The sequence below is a fragment of the Amphiprion ocellaris genome, chromosome 6 (genome assembly GCF_022539595.1).
Source record: "Amphiprion ocellaris isolate individual 3 ecotype Okinawa chromosome 6, ASM2253959v1, whole genome shotgun sequence".
Lineage (NCBI taxonomy): Eukaryota > Metazoa > Chordata > Actinopteri > Pomacentridae > Amphiprion > Amphiprion ocellaris.
In genome coordinates this window covers 37712090-37735690 of record NC_072771.1, presented here as the reverse complement: position 1 = coordinate 37735690, position 23601 = coordinate 37712090, and the positions used below count along the sequence as shown (strand labels likewise).

The following is a 23601-nucleotide window of genomic DNA, read 5'->3' as shown; positions in this document are numbered from 1 at the left end:
GTGGGCCTTTAGGCCAGATTTTCCTGTCTTGTCTTTGGTTGTAAAAGCTAAAACTTGGATGAATTTCAGGCATGAGAAAAGTTGTGTGAAATTCAAGACAGCCTTTTAGGGATCTGTTTTGGCATGGCTGTAGAACTAGGCACCTTCAACACCAGAGTTTCCTCAGATTTCATGCTCATTTTGGAAGCTTTAGTTTTCTTGTGGAAATGCTCTAGGCTGTATTGAGAGACATTTCTAATATGTAATCTACCTCCAATGATGTAATCGGAATGGAAAGAATATTAGAAATATTTGCATAATAATGAAAATTCATTGTATAAATATAAATGTTTATATGTGCAGCCACTGTAGCCAGCTGTGTGTTGTTCGGACCTAAATGCAGAACATATCTAGGTGTTGAAATCAGTAATGTTTGACTGTTATGTTTACTTAGTCCCTGAGTGTGCAGAGAAGTTTACCAAAGGGTGGTTGATGGCAATAAGCAGTCATATATGTGTGTTTTTGTTTCTTCTTGCTAGTTAGTTTGCTTGCTCTGCTAACAGGCACCCACCATCATTAGGAGTTAAGTATTTTGTGAAATAATGAGCATTGCATTCTTGTTAAAACAAACTGAGATCGTCAGATGACATAAGTATTAATTATTACATACCTTGAAGTTCAGTTTTTCCTTGTGCTTACCTATATATTATCCATGAGGCAAAAATCGTGTGAACATTGGCCTAATTTTTCTCTGAGAGCCTTCACTCACTTAATACATTTTTAACCTCCAAGCTCAGACATGCCAACAGAGGCCATCTTGACTGTTTGGCAGGTGATTAATCATTAGCGACTGAAAATATAGCAGGATTAACATCAGAGAATACAGCCATTGTTTTACTCAGGGGCTCCTAGTTACCTTTTTGATGTGCTACTGGGCGTCCCCTTATCCTAGCGTTGGCGCTTAGTCAGTGTAAACCTCAGTTATCTGATGCATAAGGACCAAAATTCACTGCTTTGCATGTCTGTTGCATCAGTGCAGCCTCTCGTCAAATCATCTGCCATTATTCCAGTGGCTCATACAAGCTTTGCTTTGTATTCTGCGGTCTCGTACATATCTGTGGTCATTAAACAGATTTCCTGATGTTACTGTGGCTTTCATTCAAAACAAATGACAGTAAGACTAGGGCTTTAATGGTAATCCAAGTTATAGATGGAAGCTATTGTCTCCTTTGCTTATTTGTTATAGCAGAGTATCTTACTTTAAGCCCCCCTTTGCTCTAAGGTTAATTCCCTCATGTTTTCATCTGAGCTCATACCAAGGCCTGTAGGCATTTGCTTGGTCATTTCCTCATCTGTTATCCTACTCTGTGGCTAACAATGCAGGCCGAAAGATGAAGCATAAGAGCATGTCCATACAGACGATGCACCACAGATCAACCTGGGGGGAGATGCTGTTCTGAACAAAAACATACAGTGTCCCCAGAGGTGGCCCTGAAGGAGGCAGCTCTCAGGTGCAGATGCAATTATCTTCCTCCCGTGGGGACTGAATATATTAGGCCCATTTTATTTTCACCCTATGGCTCATATGGTGTCTGCTACGATGCTAATGCTGCACAGTTGTTTGCTCGGCTTGTGCAGTGACTGACAGGCAGGAACGGTGTGTAAACAGTGGATGTGACGTAGCTCCATTATAAATAAGTCCAACCATCTCGTGATGTGGGAGTCGTCAGGGATTCAGATGCTGTGTCTTCCTCTGCGTGATTCCCCTCTTACCTGGCTTTGATCGTGCAAGTCTGTGTTTGTGTACATGCTCTCCTGTCCCACTGCCCTCTGCTTGTGCCACAGCTGCTCCCAGCCTGAGCGACAGACAGCCAGACACAACACTAGCGCGAGTGACAACCTGTCATGGTTGCAGGCACAATGCTGGTGCTTGCTCTGCCCTGCTTGTGCTGATCATAGTATCGTACTGTCATGGTTGGCTGCGTCTGCTGTAGGACATCCTGCGTCTTGTTGCCAGGCCTTGGCCTAATGCTCCACCCCATCCTAGTTAGTACATTTTTCAGCCTGGCTCTGGGTGGCAGGAAGGTGGGGGGCAGCTGCCAAAGGACATCAGTGTCTGTGGAATGAAGTCAGACGTGAAGACTCGCCCCGGCCAGACCCCTTTGTTTTCATACACAATTACTCCCACTGTTCCGATGTGTTTATATACTCAGACAAAGCTCTCCAGGAATTGTCCAAACTGCAGGGTGTTATGCACAATAGATTAATGTTGTTGTACAACAACATCCTTATTTACAACATGTGTGTGGGGGCAGACAGCATATGGTGAGGCCTGTGTTGCACTGATGCATGTGAAATACAGAATACAGGGTGGATGGTATGAGAGCATTAGCAGCTACTGAAATAAGGGCTGCATCTTATTGAAATTGCCATTTACATTCAAATCTATTTACAGTTTCATTCTCACATGCCAACACATCTTTAGTTATACACCAGCAGAGAGATTTGATGCAGCAAAACAGAAGCTCATAATTGCTTCCTAAGTGGCATCAGCTAATGACAGGACTGTGATGACTGTACACAAGAATGGGCAGAGGCAAATGAAGAAAGTAGCCCCATTAAGCTTAAGATGAGCCACCAGACCAGTCAACGAATATCTAAAAGTTAACCCCACTGTGATGTTAAGTCAGTAAACTTAACCAATTGTAGTTCTGACAAAAGTGTTCTCATGAAGATGGAATTGTCACATTCTTTCCTATCTTAAGGTGTAAATAATGAACAGCATGTTATACAGACAACATCATAGTGAAATTTAATGATTGAGGCCACAGAATCAAATAGAATAGCCTCGTCTGACCATATAAACATCTGCAGAGATGATATTTTCTTTACACATGCAGGTGGAATCTGAATCTCATTTTTCCTTGCAGCCTTAAGTAACAGTGCGGTATATCTCTGTTAGGTCATGGTTTTCTATATTTTCTTATTCTTACATGTGCAGTTCAGCTTTTGTGCTCGGTAGATTATCATCCACAAAACCAGCTGGAAGAAACTGTCTCTCTGCCTTCCTGTTTTTGTGAACAGAAGATTGCTGACGAGTGGCTCCCTTTATACAGACAGCCAGTGCAGACATAAAGAACACATAATATACACAAATACAGCTTGTGCTGAATTACTGGGGCTAAGGCAGAGTTCAAAGCAGATTTCACAGAACAGGGCCATGTCTTTTGCCACACCGTTTTGTGTAGTGCAGGACAGGACAGGTTTGGTGCGTGATTTTAGACCTGTTTTAATCCTCGATGTGTGGTTTACCTTTCAGTGTGAATTTAGTTTGGGCATGCCCCAAGTGAGCTGCTCCATCTCATGCCCTTATATGGTTGCGGTTTCTGGTTTTAAAGAATGACTTAACATCCAAAGCAACAGAATCGCCTCTGCAGATCACCGGTTTTTCTGTTTTGTTTTCGTGGCTCCAGCATTGTTACATTAGTGCTGGCAAAGTCCACAGTGTCACCTGAGAAGCCTGCTCTCACTGAGGACTTGCCTTAGCAGGGATCTGTTTTCCAGTGTACTCCTCAGGCAATAGGCTATGACTTAAAATCACAAATGGTCCTATTTGCTCCAAGTAAACTGAAGCCGGCATTGAACAAATATTACATGGAAAGAGATATGCTTTGTTACATTCCTTTAGCGTGTTGACGCCATAAAAGTTTTGTTAAATGTAGGCTGAGCAAAGATGTTGTTCCTGCTCCATTCACAGTATGTTTTGTATTTTTACCATAGCAGCTAACCTCTAAATCTGTCTTTAATCAAGGCCACAATTTAACCAAGCTAAAGTTAAACTGCACATACAACTTTAGGACAACATGCCAACTCATCTGCTACTCTCTCTCCATTGCAGACCATATTCCAGAGGACTTAAGGGACCCGTTCTACACAGACCAGTATGACCAGGAACACATCAAGCCACCGGTAATTCGTCTGCTGCTGTCCTGCGAGCTTTACTGTCGTGTCTGTGCCCTCATCCTGAAGACGGAGCAGGCGGCGTCTCTTCAGTCCCACCTGTCCGTCATCCAGGCTCTGTCCAGGAAGGGGATTTACGTTGTAGAGAGTGACGACACACCCGTAACAGAAGGGGACCTGGCCTGCATGCCCATCAAAATGGTGAGTGGAAGTGCTGAAAGTTGGGTTAACCTTGGAGGTAGTTTCCTGATAAAATGACTTCAAGTCCTCTTTGATAACTGAGTTGTGATAGTTGACTTTTTTCACATTTAGCTGCTGCTTTGGGTGAAATCAAATTGCACAAATATTGATATAAAATTAATGCTTTTACTGATCAGTGCACACATGGAGCACCACACATGCCATGACACTGCATTAGCTTTTATGGAACATAACTTGTAGTACGAATTGCCTGTCAGAGGAGAAGGAAACCCAGCCAGAAGCCACAACAACTTTTCGTTATACCTGCAATGAGACCTGTAATATCTTCCTGGCTCTGATGCATTTTCTAACCAAGGTGAAATCTGTTGAATTAGCTACTGCTTTTTTCTTTATCTAGCAGTGCCAACAATCTCATTGACAGGCTTTTGAGACACTCATAGCCCTCAACTGTATTGACGGTGTAACAAACTTTTAAACAGACTTGACATTTTAGTTAGTTTTGCATATTATGCTGTGTATGGATGAGTTTTGCACATGTTTTGCTGCTCGGCTTAGTGGAACAGTATGATTTGGCTGCGCCCTTATCATTTCTATTCAAATTAACATTCGGAATTTGCCTGTTGTGCTAGCTGTGTGAGGACTAACACTGCAAGGTGGGGCTGTGATTAGGACGTAGGTGTGATTGTAACTCTGCAATGGCAATGGCGTTATCTAGCATGGATTGGAAGTGTTTATTCAGCCTTATTTTCATTCTGTTTCTCCACAACAGTTTTTTCTTGTAATGTCCATAAACCAACATTAGGACCAGTTCTCATTTTGTGCAAAATCTGGTATTTTTCCAGTATTAGCACATAGTTGTAGTGTCTCATAATGACCGAGTGCACCAGTGTTTGTATATAACATAAACGCAGCAAGAGATTGGGGTTGACCGTTATTCATTATTACTGATTATTTAATTAATCTTAAAACCCACCTCTTTTCATTGGCATTTCACGCCACCTAGGTTTGTTGTTCTCATGTGCACGTATATTTTATCTGGGATGGGCACTCCAATCAGTTTAGTCTATTTATTCTTCATGTTTTTATTGTGTATTTTGCTTTTAGTTCTATTATTTTGATCTAATGTTTTTATCTTTGTTTTATTATTTTTATCTTTTGATCATGTTTTTACGCTTCTGTACAGCACCTTGGTCAACTCTGGTTGTTTTAAAGTGCTTTATAAATAAATTTGATTTGGTTTTGATTTGAATTACATTTATGGTCACAACTGACATTTTTTTTTTGTTTTTGTTGATTAAGCTGCAGTTATTATGCTCATTGGTTGTTTAATCTGTGTGTTAGTAAATAATGCACAATATTCTTCATAATTCTCCAAACACCATGTAAGAATATTCAGACCGTTTGCTGAGAACAGTTTGGTTCTGTATGAAAGTTCTGTTCGGTACACCTTGTGCTCAAAACGCTGTTGGAAGTCTATTTACGTCTGTGCGCTTGCACTCTCAGAAGGGAAATTTTAGACAGTGAGTTACATCTGGAACTTTTTGGCAGTGCACCAGGTGTTGTCTGTCAGCTACAACATGCCAGTAGCATTAGCTGTTAAAGCTGGGTGGATGCTGCGTGATTTTAATCTTGTACAACGTGTTACCTCACACCACACATTTTAATTGACCTTCCTGCACAGCTACATCCTGCGACTTCTTTGTTCACACTGTATGGGTCAGTCGACTGCACTCAGTGTAAACGTAAATCCCCTGCGCACTTTGGTTTCAGTAAACTTTATTCAAACAGCATGGCTGCATCCAGAGCTAGGCTGTGCAGTATCACAGTTGAAATTGCACTGCTGGCATTGTTGGTTACTTTAATAATGATTTATTGCATTTGTTGCACTGCCTAAAAGGTAGTTTATTTATTAGACTAGACAGTGTAGAGTTTACTGGGTTCTGGACTTTGTAAATTGAATCGGGTGATCAGTCGTAATTTCCAACTCTGACTGGTGTAATTAGACTGTTTTAAGTGTTAATTAAAAAAATGTCATACTACCTTTCTAGTCTGCAGGAGTCCCCTTGGAAGACACTGTCCCATACATGTGCAGTAGGTCGCATGTACATAATCTGTGCATGTGCACGACTACCAGACATGCATATTTTTACTTTTGTAGTATAGTTGCAATTCACTGACATTACTTTAACTCCTGTATCTATGAGCATTCTCTCTTGTACACTTAATAGCATGTAAAACTCCTACTTTTTCAAAGATGTCATCAGATATGTTAGATGCCTGGGTAGTTCATAACAAAAAATCCATAAATCCTACTGAATAACGGAAGCCTGTGTCCTCATGGAACTGGCAGATTAATCAGCAGCATCAATGGTAAGAGGGTTACCCTTGTGCTAATACTTCTCAGAATGGATTTTATTGTATGCAAAATCTTTTTCGCCTTTTATCAATCTGTTAAGAGCATTTGCAGAATGTTGGCACTTGAAAACCTTCTGTCCTTTAATGCGCTCTTTAAATGCCTGTAATCCAGCACAGCTACTCTGCCTTTCATTAGCTTGCTTCTCAGAAAAATGCTAAATATGTTGACAGGAACAATATCTGCCTGTGCAGGACACCGGTGACCTGCCCTGCTGACCTTTTGTGATGTGTAATGCTTATGAGATTTCCACAGATCCGCTCTCAGAGGTTTAATATCCTCAGTGTGTAGCCCACATCCGCATACCCCGAATCAAGAGCTCCACGTCACAGCATAATGAATCAAGTACACAACAGCCCCCACCTACTCACGGAAATGAGATCCTGTGTCTCACAATTTCACCGAGAGCACTTCACGCAGGATGGGGATGAACACCAACCAGCTCACTCGCTCTCAGCCATCTTCCTACCCCTTTGTTACTATGGAAACCAGCAATGGTGTTGAGCAGGCCTGCTCTCTGCAGGCCGGCTAGTAAGGGATGTGCGTCTGCTTTTTCCGCTCGCAGTCTGACAGAATAATCCACACAGGCCTGTGTGTAAGCAGCCAGACACAAAGCTCAGTGAGGGGATAGAAAATCCTTAGCAGGACACCGCTTATCTCTGATAGACTGTTGGAACCCCCCCTCTCCCTCCCAGTTTGCTGACTTGACAAGGCGTTTCCATAGCAACCCACATTTTTCTACTTTGTGTGCATGTCTGTGCGAATGAAAGAGATCGTATACTTGCAGACACCTCCTTTGCACCTCGTCTGACTCTTGTTGGGGCAACAACTGGGCCTCGTAAAACCTTGAGAAGCTGTCCATTGGTTTGGGTCAGTCTGAACTTTTGTATGTGCGTGCACGGTGTCTATCAACGTGCACTCACAGAGCTCTGGGCAACAGCAGCTCCAGCTTCCCATGGGGGGCTGCATGCTGTGCTGATGAAGGGCAGAGTGTTGGAGGGGAACAAAAGATTGAACAGCACTTCATGCTGTTATACTTACCCTTGTATGATTTTACTGAGACTCTTATTGACACTTAGGTGTTAAAGGCAGTACTTCTGATGCTGAGCTCTTTGTTATTTTCTGTTGCTGCATTATTAATGTTCACATGGATTATTTTCTCCATACTGTATCGTAGGGCTGGACAATTTGGGATAAAGATCTGATTGTGATTTTCCTGATAGCTATTGCAATTTGGTTTGTGACACAATATGTCAAAGTCAAATTTCATTTCAGTAGCTGCTGGATCATTAATTTAAACAATAAGGCACTGCTACATGAGATGCCTTCAGAAGCCTGATGTGACACATGAAAGATGGCTTGAATTTGTAAAACAACTGACACAACAGTTTTAACCAACGGTCAGATGTTGTGCATAAACTATATCCTAAATTGCTGCCTTTGCGACTTGCTAATTGAATTGTTTCTAATTTTGATTTAAAATTGATTAGTCATTCAGACCTGCTGTATGTCATGTTTAACCTAAAATCCTTACACATTTGTTCCCTGTCCTGCTTTTCATTACCTGATATAGAGCAGTGAAAGTAAAGAAGTAGGGCTTTTTACAACATATTGATCTTTATATTCTGGAAATTTTGTATTATATTTGTCAGTTGCTGAGACTCTAGAACGTTGTATAATTGTCAAGAAGCATGAACGATCAGATGCTCGTGTGTTTTACGTAAAAATCCATGTTTTCTGACCTTATTGAAAGGAGTTATTTGGGGCAAAAAGCTCCTTCCACTCACATTAGGTCAATTTTGTTTCCCTTAGATGTTTGAGCTCCACTGTACTAAATGTTAAATGCACAAACTTTGACACTAAAAGGTTGTTTTCAGATTTCATATCACAGCTACTTTGGAAGTGAACCCTGGTCAAATATTTACCTTGCAAAAGTCTGATGTGGGAATTTGGAGCTTAAATTGTTCATAAATTGGGACTGAATTTTCACTCTATAGTTAAGCGTTTAAAGTGGAACATGTTTGCATATTGATGGCCTTGGAATTTTCCACTGAAGGAGGAGATGTGGGTGTCAGCTGAAGAATTTATGACCAGGAAGTTGGATAAAGAAATATCTGTTGCAAAATATTAGTCAAATCAGTACATGAGTGGAGTTTCTTACCTTTTTGGGCAAAAAATGTCCTAATTTGACAAGATTGTGCACAGAGTGTCAAACAATGACCTAACTGTTCTATACAAGGTCAGAGTTTGAGTAACCCTGATTTAACCCAGTTGTTGGCAGAGATCAGCCAGTCTAAAATAAACATGTATTTATCTGACTTGGTCTGTCTGCTTAAATTGCCATTAAAAAGAGGGGAAAAAAGCAAGCAGCTCTGCAGAACAGTAGCTACTCTATAAGTGAGTGAAATGACCAGCAAAACTTGAGCAGTCTTTAGCTTCTTGTACGCTCAGCTTTCATCTGCTCGTGTACTGACTTGCCCTGGCCTCGAATATTACAGTGTTGGTGTAAGTCTCTTCTGAGTGTGTATTTTCATTGTTGTTTGTGTCCATGTAGGTCATGCTGCGGAGAAAGCTCTGAATAGCCCTCATTCGTTATGTTAACGAGCCTAATCTCTGTGCACTTCCATCACCAATTGGATTAGCCTAGCAGCATGTTACACAAAACACTGACTGAAACAATGGTGTGTATTGTTATATGTTTGTTTGGTAAAAGTTTCAGGTGGTGTATTATTGGCTGTAATGTGGAATAAGAATAACGCTTAACTGCAGACTTTTATATAAAGTGAGATTTACAAGTACAGGTTGATTTTACTTGGTAGGGGAGAAGGATTTTTATTTGGTTGGTTCTAATTCCCATCCTGGCTGTCAAGGACTGATGTTTTGATGGGTAGATACCAGGTGTTAGGCCACTTAGAGTAGTGATGCCCCTGCTGGGCCTCTTGATTGCATTAGAATGTAGAAAGTGGGCTTAACGATGAACGCCTGCTGTGCTGAATGAGAGATTTCATCTTTGATTAAGCCTTTGTGGTTATTTAAAGCTTCAAAAATTGTTTAGGATCCACAGGATTGTCCGACTGGAGCTCTGAATGAGTCAGTACTCTTATCCAATAATTCTTATCCATTTATCCACGTCCCATGGTGGCTTTAAGTACCAAAACCCACTAGTTACTAGCTAGATTTTTATAACAGAATGTAACCTTCACATGATGGAAGGGAAGTTGTGGATTAATCCTGCTTATGTTGAAAAACTGTGGGACAAATTTCAAGTCTCCAAAGGCCTTGGCATTGGTTGGGATTAAAGACTACAAATTAGCACATTTAAAAAACGTTGAGGTGTAGATTCAGAAAGAAGTTAGGTTTCCACACCTCTGTAGCTCTCTCTGTACCTCAGATTGAGGCTAGCAGCCTGAGGTGCATTGTGGGCAATGTAGGCTGCATGTTTTGACAAGGACTGGACAGAGCTGCATTGATTTTGCAAATTTCTTTTTTTCATCATCATAAGTCCCAACAGTGTTATAAGAATGCAGTGCTAAATCGGTGGAATATGGGTCAAAAAGCCAGCTGTTCAAGAGTATGACACAGTGAGATTTAGTAGGAAGGTTGTAACTGTGTAATGCTATTTCAGAGTTTCATTGTTTCTTGCAGTTGCAACATAAACAATCACATTAGATTATATTCTGCACTAATAAGCTCCATAGTGTTTCACGTTGTTTGTGTAAATCTTCATTACATAGCAATTTCTGCTTGTTTGCCTCCAGCTTTGATCTTAATTGCACTGGAAACTGGGGAAAAAAATCCAATAAAATTGAATTGTCCTCTGTTCTGTTTCTCTTTCCCTCTTGTCCAGAGTGCTCACATGCCCATGATCGATGCCCTGATGATGGCTTACACGGTGGAGATGATAAGCATCGAGAAAGTGGTGGCTTCTGTCAAGCGCTTCTCTACCTTCAGTGCCTCTAAGGAGCTTCCCTTCGACCTGGAGGACGCCATGATCTTCTGGATCAACAAGGTTCAAACACACAGACGCACACAACCCAGATATAAAAAAAACTCGCCAGCGCATGGATTAAAATCTCTGCCTGGCTTTTTAACTTTCTAAAATCCAGCCAGTTGTGATCATGAGCTGAAACTCAGCACTATGTGAGATGAATAATCTCTTCCACCCTGACATCATAAGTGACAGTAGCCCACTTGTCTTTTTGCGGCTTGTATGCCACTGCCAACAGATCGGAGTGTGGCTCTGCTGCACACACAAGAGGCTCAGGCTCATGTTGCTGTCATCTTTCAATGGCTTGAAGGCTCAAGGCAGCCAGAGCCATGACGTAATGTGTTCATGAATCATCGTGATGCCCCACATAATCACTGTAAGGGAAAAGAAAAGTGTCTGTGTGATGGACAGTGTACATTCCTAAGGGAATTTAATCTGTCTCTGACTAGCAACTTGAGCAATTTATTGATTGTTTGGCCCATAACATGTCAGAAAACTTTCAAATGAAGCGTGATCACAATTTTCCAGATTCCACAGTATGTGTTTTTATTGGCCCAAAACTCAAAATATTATAAATCTGAGACAAATGGCATGTGGTCGCACTCGCAGGCAAAAATCACCAAATAAATTACGTAACTGAATAATCGGTTTTTAAGATTGTTTAGTTTTCATTTGCATGTAGTATCCAGGTAACAGTTTGCTTTGCTGATCTGAAAAAATACTGAATTACCAAAAATCAAGGTAGCAGTTCCCCAGGAAGATTTCTCTAGAGAATGCAGCTTTCTCAGTCATTCACAGAGGTAACTGGGTTTCTAATTGTTTATTATGAGCGCGTGCATATGCATAACAAAAGACAGAAACAAACAGAGAAAGTAACAGGAGTGGGAAGATACAACACTAAACTGTTACCTGTGGCAATGTGCAGTCAAATTCAAAATGATTGTGTCCAAAGTGAGACAAAAAGTGACATTAACCAAGTAGTTTCGATACACTTGTGCTGTGAGGAGAACCTGTGCTCTTCCTGTCCTCTCGAAGGGCTGTCAGGCTGCTCTAACACAGACATGTGAACTAAAGAGGGAAATGGTTCTCAGAAGTGAGCCAGTCTTCTACAGTGAGGCTTATAGTAGGGGAGAAATCTGATTCCTGACCTGCTGCATGTATACACAGATGTGAAGTGACCTGAGGGGTGTACCATGAGGCTTTCTTTGTGTATCCAACAACTCTAGTCAGAGATGATGAGTATCATGATGGTGGTTAGCAGTTTTGTTTGTTAACACAGTTTTCTGCTTTAGACTCAGTGCATATTCAGACAGAAGAGGGCCGTTTGGCACATCATGTGACTCTTCCTCTGCTCAAAATTGACCAGTCACACACCATCTAATTAAGTCAAGTTGAAACAGGTTGTTATAATGGAGACCTATGAAGAATATAGTCATTTATTACGCTAAAAAGCACTGTTATTGCAAATGATACAAGAGAGGTAGAAAACTGTTAATCATGCGGTCATATATGTATTTTACTGATCAATACAGGCGCAGTGCATCACAACTGTTCAGTTTTAAGCATCATACATCTAAATATGATTTTCAAGAAGTGCGTCTAGGTCTGACACAGTCTCCTAATGAAGGATGTCACTTTAGTTTTTGGCTAAATCAAAATTAAACTGTTTTTGATTGAATATTCTCTGTAATAAATGAACTGATAAATTTTCCAATCTGTGGTCTGTGAGCTTCAATACCAGTAGTGTAAAACAGACTCGGAAGCTAATTAGGATGTATAAAAGCATATTTATGTGATTTCTGAATGCATGTAGGATCCTTTGGCAGTGCAGTGCAATGCATACAGTGTCCAGTACTGTAGCTGCACTGCTTTATTCAGTCATATTAGTAATGCACAGGTTTGCAGGTAGAGTGTCTTTCCTTGGCTGAGAATCTGTAACACCCAGAGAAATGTCAAGAAACAAATTGGTGAATCTTACAGCTGATTTGAGTCTGAAGCTCTGAACATAACCTTCTTTCAGAGCTGGTTAGCAGTGCAGCATCAGTTACCGTGGTGATTTAGCAAATTAAAACGCAGCCACCTTTATGACTTTCATGACTTTAAGCTCAGCATACTTTGCTAACTTACTAATCTTGCTTAGAAACAACTACTGTGAATGAAACATTGATAGTCTGCACAGCCTGTTTTCTTGAGTGCATTGAAAGTTGAGAACGTACTGAATATGTCGTCATTTCTCCTGCAGGTGAACATGAAGATGAGGGAGATTACAGAAAGGGAACACAAAGTCAAACACCACCCTCTGGAGTCCCCCAGCCACCAAAAGGTAAAGCCACACACTGCAACTTCCAGCTGCTTTTTTTTTTTAAGCTACAGAAATCCCAAAACCTAAAATACCAGAGCTTCTTTATTACCAGCCTTCTCCTTATTTCTATACTTAGGTGGGTCAAGCAAAAACAGACAACAGCATCCTTATTTTTTTTCTAGGGAATATTTCTCCCAAATGTAATTTTAAAGTTGTTCTGACCCTTTTTCTCTGTTTAAACCGGAAGCAGATCCGATCCTTTTGTGTGTGACCTCTGACCTGTTGATCTCTCTGCTCCTGTTCCTCATCTGTCCCTCCCTTCCCTCTCTTGTCCCTGCAAACTGGATAGTCTCCCTCCAAATGGTATTGGAAGCTAGTCCCTGTAAGTTGGATGCCAGCCCCCCCATAACCCCATTTTCTTCCCTCGTTCTCCCCCTTGCACGCATAGTTCTGTGTTGATGTGGGCGCACACTCCACCATGGCTCATTCAAGCTCATTCTGCGCTGCTTGTAGCCAGTGTGTCAGCAAGGGGGAGGGAGCTGACAGTTATTTTTAGTTTTTTAGTTTAGTTTTTGTTTAATTTTTCCCCTTGTGGTAGATATGTCACACAGGTGTTAGGTTATTCTGACCTTTTGTGAAAGATTTTCTATTAGCTACGCAATGTGCTACCTCATTTCAAGCTCAAGTAGGCCATGTGGACTCTCTGTGCGTAACTGTGTGTGGTATTTGCTTGCCCAGTGAGAATAAGAGCAAATCCATGCCTACACCTCTCCTTTTGCTTTGCAGACCCATCCCTGGCCACCTCTTCTCACTGATCTGCTTTCTCATTCTCCCTCCAGTCTCTTCTCTTCTGCTCTCACACACTGTTTCCTATGTGCCCATGATCGCCTCTGACAGTATCTCTGCTCTGTGTGTGTCAGCCTGACGTCGTGCACGAGCTGGCCCACTGCATGCTGGAGCCAGAGGAGCTCTCTGAAGCGGTACAGTGTTTCCAGGGGAAGATTCACTTATGTAGAACTTGTCCTATAGCATATAGACTGTCTTCTCTGGTTGTTAGTTTCCCCATGACTTGTCACACGATACAGTTGGTGTAGTTTTGTATCCCGACGCATCAGATGGTTTGTTCCACAGAACCATCTGAGAAGTCGTCCTTAGGAAGTGTTTTGGTAGGTGATTATAAAAACCAAGGGATGCAAAAATTTTTTTGTTTTCCTTACCAATAATCGGCAGCCTGACCAATGAATATTCCATCAGTCAATAACACGAGCAGACATCATTTTGTGACCTTATGTAGCTGCTTTGAACGCAATCATTACACGTGACGTGCTGATCTCACAGTGTAAACAATCAGCCACTAGACGTCACATGACACTGTCTTAGCACACTTTAGGTCATCTACATGAGAACTCTTTCCAGCAGGCGTTAAACATCACAGGAGTCTTTATTATGGTGGCTAAACTCCCACAATGCTCTCTGCTTGGAACACAGAACTGCCAATAGTCCAAATGATGTCTGCTGCCTGTTAATTTATTTTTAATCAATTAAATTTCATTAAATTCATGTATATCCCTTGTATTAACCATCTGTCTGTCACCATATGTCACGGGCTAACTCACGCCTGTAACATACCTGTAGCTGTCAGTAGGTTGTAGAAGGGTTGTGATTGGTCCGGTCAGTTGTGAATCGGTCACAAGTGCATAAAACGAAGCTCATGAACGCTAGCAGGGTTAGCAGCTTACATTCACACAGCTCCCGACCTGCTAGTGTTTGAAAATCCTAGTTTGGACAGACTTCAGCAACCTTCTGTAAAACCTGGCTCTGCAGATTTCATCAACACAACTGGTACAGTTAACAGTTAGACAGAAAGGCAGACTGCTGTTTTTTATACAACCCTTATGGGCAGTCAGCAAACACACCTGTAGCTCCATCTCACTAAACAGCTAGAGGCTCCACCTAGTGGAACAACCAGATAAAGCACATCGACAATACATTTTCTGACAGGCGTAATGTCCTTTTGTCTTCTGCCTTTATTAGTATTATTTTTAGTTTTATTTAATTGAAATTTTAACACAAATAATTGATCAATTAATCCCTAACAGCCCTACTCCAGAATTATTTAATTAAATTAAAATTATATTATATTATATTATATTATATTATATTATATTATATTATATTATATTATATTATATTATATTATATTATATTATATTATATTTAGAGAAATGTTTCTTTTGCTGCTTTGTCATTTTGTGCTGCATGTGTAGTAGTGGTGCATAGTTCCTGGATTTGGGATTGGCATGCTATATCAGTCACCAAATGAACTTTTAATGTATGATACACTCTAATGCAATCCAATGCAACAGCTCTGACAGACACTGTTATAAAGTTTATATGTTTACATACATTTCTGAGTGGTATGAATGTAACAATGTTTATTATTGAGGTTGTAGTTAGTTTGTTGGTACACTGAAGTGTGTTATATTGAAATGTATAAATATTCTTCTCTCCTCATGTTTGTAAATGAGGTTTACACGCTACAACTTCAAGAATAAACGTGGAGTTAGATTAATGCCTCAGACTGTGTCATTCTAACCTGGATATTATTATCTTTGTAAAGACAGAATTTGCGGCAGGGCTGTTATATTGAATTGCATGTGTACCTGATAAAGTGTCCGTGAGTGAGTTTGTATTCAGATCTTGATTAGGTTTCTTGTTCGTCTTGGAGTCATTCCTGCTTTTCTATCACATAATGCAATCATCTTGCACATTACTGTGCAAGGCTGCAAAAGTAATTTTGATTAATTTTATCAGTGTCTCTTTAACTAGTAGAGAATGTCAGATTGATTTGTCATTACAGAGGGAGGGCTGTTCAGATAAAGTGGACGTTTGTGAGTCATGCAGAAGAATTTAGAGTCTGAAGTCTGTATTTATGTCACTCCAAATCATATGTAGGTCTGATTTTCCATTTTTAGTGTCTGTAATGGGTGTACATGCTTGTGAAATTAAGGTTTGGATATATCATTTCAGTTCATTGAATTTAGTTCATTCATGCTTGTTCAGTTTGATCAGTGAATTCTGGAAGCTGAAACAGATTCTGGGAATGTCCATCCACACCAACTGAATACAGTATGTATTCCAAACTAATGAATCTGAGGCGAGAAAGTTTCTGGACTAACTATACACTTATTTCCCATAAGTGGGCCAGTGATTACCCCAGTTTCCGTCCCGGTCGGCAGGTTCACGTTGGCTGGTTCGACTGCGGTTTCACCACTGGCCGCTTAACAGCAGAGGAAGGCTGACCCTCCACTCTGTTCTTCATGCCACTTCTCTAACACCTTCACCTCCATCTCCTCACAGTTAACCAGGCCGTCAGGGTTCTCCCTAAACTTGGTGATTATGAGGCTACTGGGCCTTTTTATTCAGCAGTAGCATCTCTTGAAAATGACTTGAATCCTGCTGCTGATCAGATTAAGTGGAGTTTCAGCTTTTACACTGAAGCTCCTGGGGAGAACCTTGATGTGACACTGAAATTAAATGGCTAGATTATTAACCAAAAGAGAAACAGCCGTTGATATTATATGCTTTGACTAGTTCAGATGTGAATCTCAGCACAAGAGATTTGTTCTTGTGACACTAGTCATTGCATTTAGGATGTTTTGGGGTTGTTTCATTCGCTGGTAGTGCCATCGTTTGTGTTCTTACTATGGATCCTCCTCTCATAAAACCCTCTCCCTCTGGTGGTTAGGTTCGGTATCGTCGGGAGCATGCTTCAGGCCGGCAGTTGCCCTTCTTCCCTTTGCTGGAAGATCTGATGAGGGATGTTTGTGATGGAGCTGCACTGCTCACCGTGGTCCATTACTACTGCCCAGACCTCATGAAGCTGGAGGGTATGATGCACACTAATACGCCCAAATTCAATCGCAACATCCGAATAATTATCAGCTGCCGTCGAAGAATTATTCCAGTCCATGCATCAGCGTTGCTCTGCTAACACAGTGAATTTAATATCCATGTGTGATACTATTTTTGTCTCTGGCACATGGCTTACTGTCCCAGTACAGTCAGTGTGACATTTACAGCCAACAGGTCATTGAGTTGTATCCTTATCTAACCCACTCTGTGCCTGTCTGATCAGATATTTGCCTGAAGGAAGTACCTTCCATCGCTGATAGTCTGTACAACATCCAGCTGCTCAGAGAGTTTGCCAACGAGTACCTGAATAAAAGTTTCTATCTGACGACGGAGGACATGCTCTACTCCCCGCTTGTGCTCAAGGTACAGAATGTGACACAGATTTGTGAAGTTTTACTCAGACTTGCTCATCATGCATCAGTGCCCTTAACCACCACTGTTCATCCGCATTCAGGTTGTTGTAACGTGTTGCTTGTTCTCTGTGCAGCACAATGTGATGGTGTTTATCGCTGAGCTTTTCTGGTGGTTTGAGACCGTCAAGCCGGAGTTTGTTCAGCCCAGAGATCTCCAAGAGTTCAAAGATGGTAAGCAGCACAACAGAAATGATACTTAAGCAGCTTTTTTATGACACATTATGTAGTATTATTAAACTACATACATGTTTTTTTGAATCACAGAGAGATAAAGAACAGAAAGTCCCCATGCAGTCTCAGCAATACATCCAAACATGACCGTTAAGATTTAACAGTTTTCACCTTTTTTTTCATGCTTTAGTCAACGATTAAATGAATTGCCAACTATTTTGATAATTGATTCATACCCCTGTACCTTAAAACCTTGAAAAAGCAGCTTATCTTAAAAAAAATGACAAAGTACAGCTATAGAAACAAGATGAATACTTTAATTTTCAACTTTCTGTCAACTAATCTGCAGCAAACCCTTTCATTTGGAAAATTATCTAAATTTAAAATATTTTATTAAAATCACTTTATTTGTCTCATATAAACATTGACCAATAATAAACAGTTTGCACTACCCAGATTCTGTGAAAAACATGCATCCTGCTGTCATCAATGTATCCAGGAAGCCACGAGTCATTCTGCTGCAATTAGCAGTCATGTGGGAAAAATTCAGGGACTTTTTGGCTGAAGTAGGCTGAACTACAGGCTGTGTTTACACAGACCAGATATGTGATAAATATGGAAAATTATTTAATACAGTATGTAAGTTGTAAAATAGCTATAATATGTAGAATTTTACTTTTTTTCCCAGTATTGGCCGTGTGGAAAAATTTGGTAGCCTACATGTTGATTCCATTATTTTTAAGATAAATTGGAGAAATTCAACTTTCTTTCCTTCTTTTTACATGATAATTACATTATAATGTCGTTGTACTCCACGGTCGATCATTTACTTCTCTCCATAATTGTGCTGTTTTTTGTATAGGTGACAAATGAGCCCACAGAGAGTAATGTGATGGGAGCAAAAAATACCTTGAAACTGCTTAGGTTTATTGGTTTGATTAAAAATAAGTCAAAATTCTCTGATGCAAGACTCTTAAATTTGAATATTTACTGGGGTTTTTTTGACTGATTTTTGACTGTTAACTGAAAAACTCTGGACTGTGGAGAAAGTACATCGAGGTAACACTGGCACTTGCCTGAATATGGCTGGTCAATGTGGTATTGAGCTGTTGTGACCCTGCATTGGTATTCTGGAGTCTCTGCATTGGCACCCCTGCTGTTCAGCTTGAAAAGGTTTTTTTCCACTCAGGGCTACAGTTGGTCTTAGAACTAAAGCTTAGTCATCATCCAGGCTCAGCTACCATCAGCCAACCTAGTCATTACTTGGAGTTTATGCTCAACACGTCTGTCTTCCTCTCTACTTAGCTCGAGCCATGGCTCATCCCAAGAGTTCCCGTCCATCAGTGCCCATCTCCAACGCCACCAAGCGCAGCTTCCTGGTTAGTCCGGGTGCGGCCGATAACCAGAGCAGCCCTGAAGTCTGTAACAGGTACTTCCTGCACCCTGAAGACTCTGACCCCCTGTAAGTCTTCTCTCACTTTCCTTCGCATTCCACTTCATCATAATCCTGTCCTCTAACCAGTTACAGTAGCCCTCCGAGGGTGGGTAGATACGCAGCGGTGTCTGGTTTTCATTCTCGTGTGCCCTTCACCTCTAACCCTCTGTCTTCATTTGCACTGTGTGAAGCTGAATGCTGCAGTGAGTCTTTGTGCGTTTGTCTGAAAATTTAGGAAGCACAGAATTAGTGCTGTTTGGATGTTGCCATTCCACTTGCTTGTCTGTTGTGTGTTGAAATATCTGACTTGTACAGTGACTGAAGGCATCAGACTGGATTCTGATATGTTTTGGGTCGTCTTGTCTTTGCTGTAACCTTGACTGAGTGACAAATTTTCTGCCTATCTCTTCTAGGAAGTGCCTGAATGAAGTTGTGATTTTATGTTTTCTTCTCTTTTATTTCCTTTTAGTAAAGGGGGTCCGACTTTCAGTCCATCTCACCCACTTCTGCCCCTGCGACAGAGACAACAAAAGCAGCAAGGGGAGGATAGTACAGGTAAAGATAAGTCTTAAAATCTTCTACATATATGAGCAAAGTATCATGTTGTCTTGATACTCACTGAATGCTCATAAATTTTTCTGTGCAGGTCTAAGAAACCGTTCGAACTCCCTGACTCAGATGGACGGGCAACAACCCAGAGGCTCTGTCGTAGCATGGCCTGACAAGAGGCAGAGGTGCCTGAAAATATATTGAAAAAATACATGCATTTTCAATCTAAAACATGTGTTTGTTTATGTACCAAGACCTTTCTTACACTACAGTTACAGTTCTCCATATGGATGGATTAAAAAGTCTAATTGAGTGCAGCTGAGGCAAAAAGTGTTACTTGTTTCAAACTGTGACACAGGAAAACTTTGGAAATTATAAAATTAGAATGTCGAGTAAGGAAGGCCCAAGTGTGCAGATATGAAATGTAAACAAACTAAGGATGTCACGAGAACTTTCTATGTTATTTTGGTACCAAGTTGCTACCAAAATTAGTGTACTGGAGATTGTGAGTTCTCTAGAATGGCATTGCAAGTGCAGATGGATCAGCAGGTCCACTGATACTTGTGGAAAAAGTCATATTTCAAGATGAGAATGCTAAAAAAGGTTGCTTTATATTAACAACACGTCACAGTGTGAGCTGATAATGTTAGTAGGCTACCAACGTTACCAGTCTGTCAAGTTGTAGTGATGTGTGCAGTAGTTTCTTGGTATTTCCCCGACATCAGCAGAAGAGAAAGCTGCACAGTAGACAAATGCACACAGAAAATGGGACAAAAACTCATGCGAAAGTCCCATGGAAACCAATAACACAGTGCTGTTTGTTTTAAATACTTGATGGCTCCTCTCTGCTGTCTGCAAAGTCAGTATTTTTTTCCATATGTTCATTAACCTAAGCTATTTATGCCCTCTTTTTCATATAGCAGGCAGCTGAGCACTGCAGTAGAGATGCCACAGGAAAAAAGCTGATGGTTTTATATTGTTTGGCACAATATTGCTTTGACTAGAGTAATGTTTAATTTTGTTGTTGCTTTAAAGTTCCATCTCAGGTTGTTTAAATACAAATTGATCCTAAATTACATCAATTTCAACGGTTTCTTTTTTTTTGTGTGGCATCGAAATTAGTCAGTGGTACCAACTACCAAATTTCTAGTATTGTGCCATACCAACCATGAATTCTGAATATTGTAACATCTGTGTATTAAACTGACTTTTTTTGCCCATATATGTTCTTTCTGCAGACCTCTGTCCACACTGAGCCCCTACCTGTTGCATTCAGCCACAGACAGTGATGCAGACATGGCTTCTGGTGACAGCGTGAGTCTTGCTCGTTCCATCAGTAAGGACAGCCTGGCATCCAACGTCATGAACGCCACTCCCAAACACCAGGCGTCCGCCCTCCAGCCATCACATGCTGCGATGCGCAGAGTTAATGGCCACAGCCTGCTGGGGAATGTCAACATTGAGGATGAGGAAGAAACTCTGGTGGCAGTTGCCAGGACTGATAGTCCCGTCATCCCCAAACGGGTTGATGGGACACAAGCAGCTGCCCCAGTTGGACCCAAACCTTCCGCTGACTCCAAACCTGCACCAGATAGCTTTTATCTAGAACCACTAATGCCTGCCGTGCTCAAAACGGCAAAAGAGAAGTCTGTATGCCTAAACAAGGAGGAGGAGAGTGGTGAGGTTTCTCGGTCTGCAGGGAGGGGCTCTTTACGCAGAGGAGATGGATCTGCATCAGCCGTTCGTAGGAAAGCTCCCTGCAATCTGAACCAAACATTTACTCCTCCAGGTGAGGAAATGGACTCTACAGAGGAGCCTTCCCAGGATGAGGCAGGTTTCAGGCCAGCTGTCACCAGCAGTGTGGATCCTTCGTCCAGGGAGCCAGCTGAGGGTTTCTACCTGCATTCAGATTCTGAAGAACCAAAGTCTAGCCAGGGCCTGGACGCTGAGCTAGAAGACCTGGACGAGGAGGAAGAGGATTTGGATGAAGCTGTTACCACTAAAGACACAAACTGGCCCCGGAAGGCCCTCAATGAGGAAGATGAGGAAGAAGAATCAGCCAAACTCCAAGAAGACATGAATGTGAAAGAGCACGAGGACAAAGATATGAACGGGGGCAGCGGGCGTTCCAGCCCTTGTCTCAGCACACACTCCCAGGCCAGCAGCATGGCCAGTGGCAGCGTGCGCATGACCTCCTTTGCTGAGCGTAAAGCACAGCAGCAACGCTTTGGCAGCAACCATGACTTACGCTCCAGTGCCTCCAGCTCCCAGAGGACCACTCCAGATGGATCGGAGAGCAGCGGCCCTCTGCCTTCCTCTTGGAGGCTTAAGAGAGACCAGAGCCCTTCATCCCCCTTGGGAGGATGTAATCGTACAGGGGATGGTAGCGGCGGTGCGAATGTACTGGCTTCTGAAATCGTCCAGCTCCGTATGCAACTGGAAGAGAAGCGACGTGCCATTGAGCACCAGAAGAAGAAGATGGAGGTGCTGTCAGCGAGGCAGAGGCAGAAGCTGGGAAAAGCTGCCTTTCTGCACATTGTAAAGAAAGGCGGAGGAAAGAGCGACACATTACCCAACCCGCTAAAAGCTGACATCTCTAAAGATGACCTCAATGGGGAGAAGGGACCATCAAGTAAAGATGATATGTGTGTTGAAACTCTGAGAGGGGAGAAAGAGATGGAGGGGACCACTTCTCCTGGTGCCTTAGGAGCCGACAAGAAAGGGAACAGCGGAAGCTTTTATCTAGAAGAAGAGTTGGACCTGAATGAGTGCAGCCGCTCCATTGAGCTGTTGAACGAAGCCATCGGCAGCATCCAGCAGCAGATGATGCAGCTTTCCCTGCAGCAGGAGATGCTCATGAAACAGAATGTACAGTCCCCTCCTGGTGCAGCTCCTTCCCCTCCCACCAGCAACAAAAATGGTGAATCTAAGGCGGGGGCAATCTTTCACTATGTGGAGCACCTCTCTGGCAGTAGCACTGCCCCCACCAGGAAACCCCCCAAACTGAGCTCAGGCCGGAGCTCCAGGTCCAAACCATCAGAACTAAAGATAGCCAAGGAGCAGAGCCGGCAGGCCGCCAGGACCCTCACCCCAACTCAGATCGGCTCAGAGACATTACCACACCCGAGGCAGTTAGCTGGGGGCAGGTCCCCCAGGGCCGAGCAGCCCGACAGCCCCAGAAACCCCACAGCGGGAGAGACAATCGACAGGCCAGGAGCTGGCCACATTCGGAGCAACACCTTCAGACTTCACGATGAAGCCAACGTGCGCCTGCCGACCCGAGTGGACCTGACGTCAGTGACTGCCCCAGAAGTGTCCTTTGACGAGTGCCTGTCCAGCACCCTGAGAGAGTCAGAGCTCAGCTCTTCAGACGGTTCAGGGAAAGAGAACATACCATCAGAAGACGTGCAGCGCAGCAAAGCCCACCTGATTGAGGTCGATCTGTCAGATCTGAAGGCTCCTGAAGAGGCGGAGGGTGCCCAGGACGGAACAACGGAAGGGGGCGACGGAGAGCAGAAGTCAGTCATGGGCTTCTTCTTCAAGGTACCACCTTTACATAAATAATTTAAATATTTTGTTCATGTAGTTGTTTCCACAGTATTGATGATTTTATACCATACAGTGGGCTGTAATTGTCTATTAATTCTCAGATGACATACTAGTTGAACCTTTCAACCTCAAAGCCTGCCAGTGGGATTGAAATGCGGCTGATTTTCCTAAAAATTGCTAAAATTTCACCATTTATCGGAGAAAGAAATTGGAAAAACAAAACAGTTGTTGGATTTTATACTACCTGATGGTCCATGGACTCATCATATGGGATTTTTAGTTTTGTCGAAAGTTGGGATATTTTATCAAAATCACCTACTTTTCTGTGCCTCATGAAAAAAATTCTTCCAAAATGAAGGGTTTCCAATAACCGGATTCTGTAAAAGAACAAAAAATTCTATGCTACTCAATGTGACCGTGAAGCCACAAGTGATTCTGCTGCAATCAGTGGTCACATGACAAAAAATTCAGGACTTTTTTTACTGAAATGGGCTGAACTGCTGGCTGTATTTACAAAGCACAGATAAGACACAAGGATGAAAAAATAATAAAACTCTAGTTAGTAAAATATCTATAGGATGTGGAGTCATTTTTCCCCCATAGTATCACTAGAAAAAAATCTTAAATTGGCTGAAAATATGATAAATGTTGAAAATGACCGACCACTTATTTGTTGATTTCAGCACTACATTACAGATGTATTAAATTCTTTCTTTCATGTTCTAG

At 41.9% G+C, this 23601-nt stretch overlaps 1 protein-coding gene across 6 annotated transcripts in view; it reads left to right on the top strand.

The window, feature by feature from the left end:
• camsap1b (calmodulin regulated spectrin-associated protein 1b) overlaps positions 1-23601 on the top strand; it is a 31682-nt gene that overhangs the window by 2456 nt on the left and 5625 nt on the right. The window contains exons 3-14 of one of the 6 annotated variants that reach the window (XM_055011492.1): positions 3878-4140; positions 10401-10562; positions 12784-12864; positions 13193-13225; positions 13764-13823; positions 16592-16733; positions 16982-17121; positions 17246-17342; positions 18648-18771; positions 19247-19332; positions 19424-19511; positions 20565-22869. In XM_055011492.1, the coding sequence (XP_054867467.1) occupies positions 3878-4140; positions 10401-10562; positions 12784-12864; positions 13193-13225; positions 13764-13823; positions 16592-16733; positions 16982-17121; positions 17246-17342; positions 18648-18771; positions 19247-19332; positions 19424-19511; positions 20565-22869 (3581 nt within the window). Of the gene's footprint in view, positions 1-3877; positions 4141-10400; positions 10563-12783; positions 12865-13192; positions 13226-13763; positions 13824-16591; positions 16734-16981; positions 17122-17245; positions 17343-18647; positions 18805-19246; positions 19333-19423; positions 19512-20564; positions 22870-23601 lie in introns of all 6 variants that reach the window. The other 5 variants (XM_055011491.1, XM_023279411.3, XM_023279414.3 and 2 more) reach the window with 5 other exon arrangements.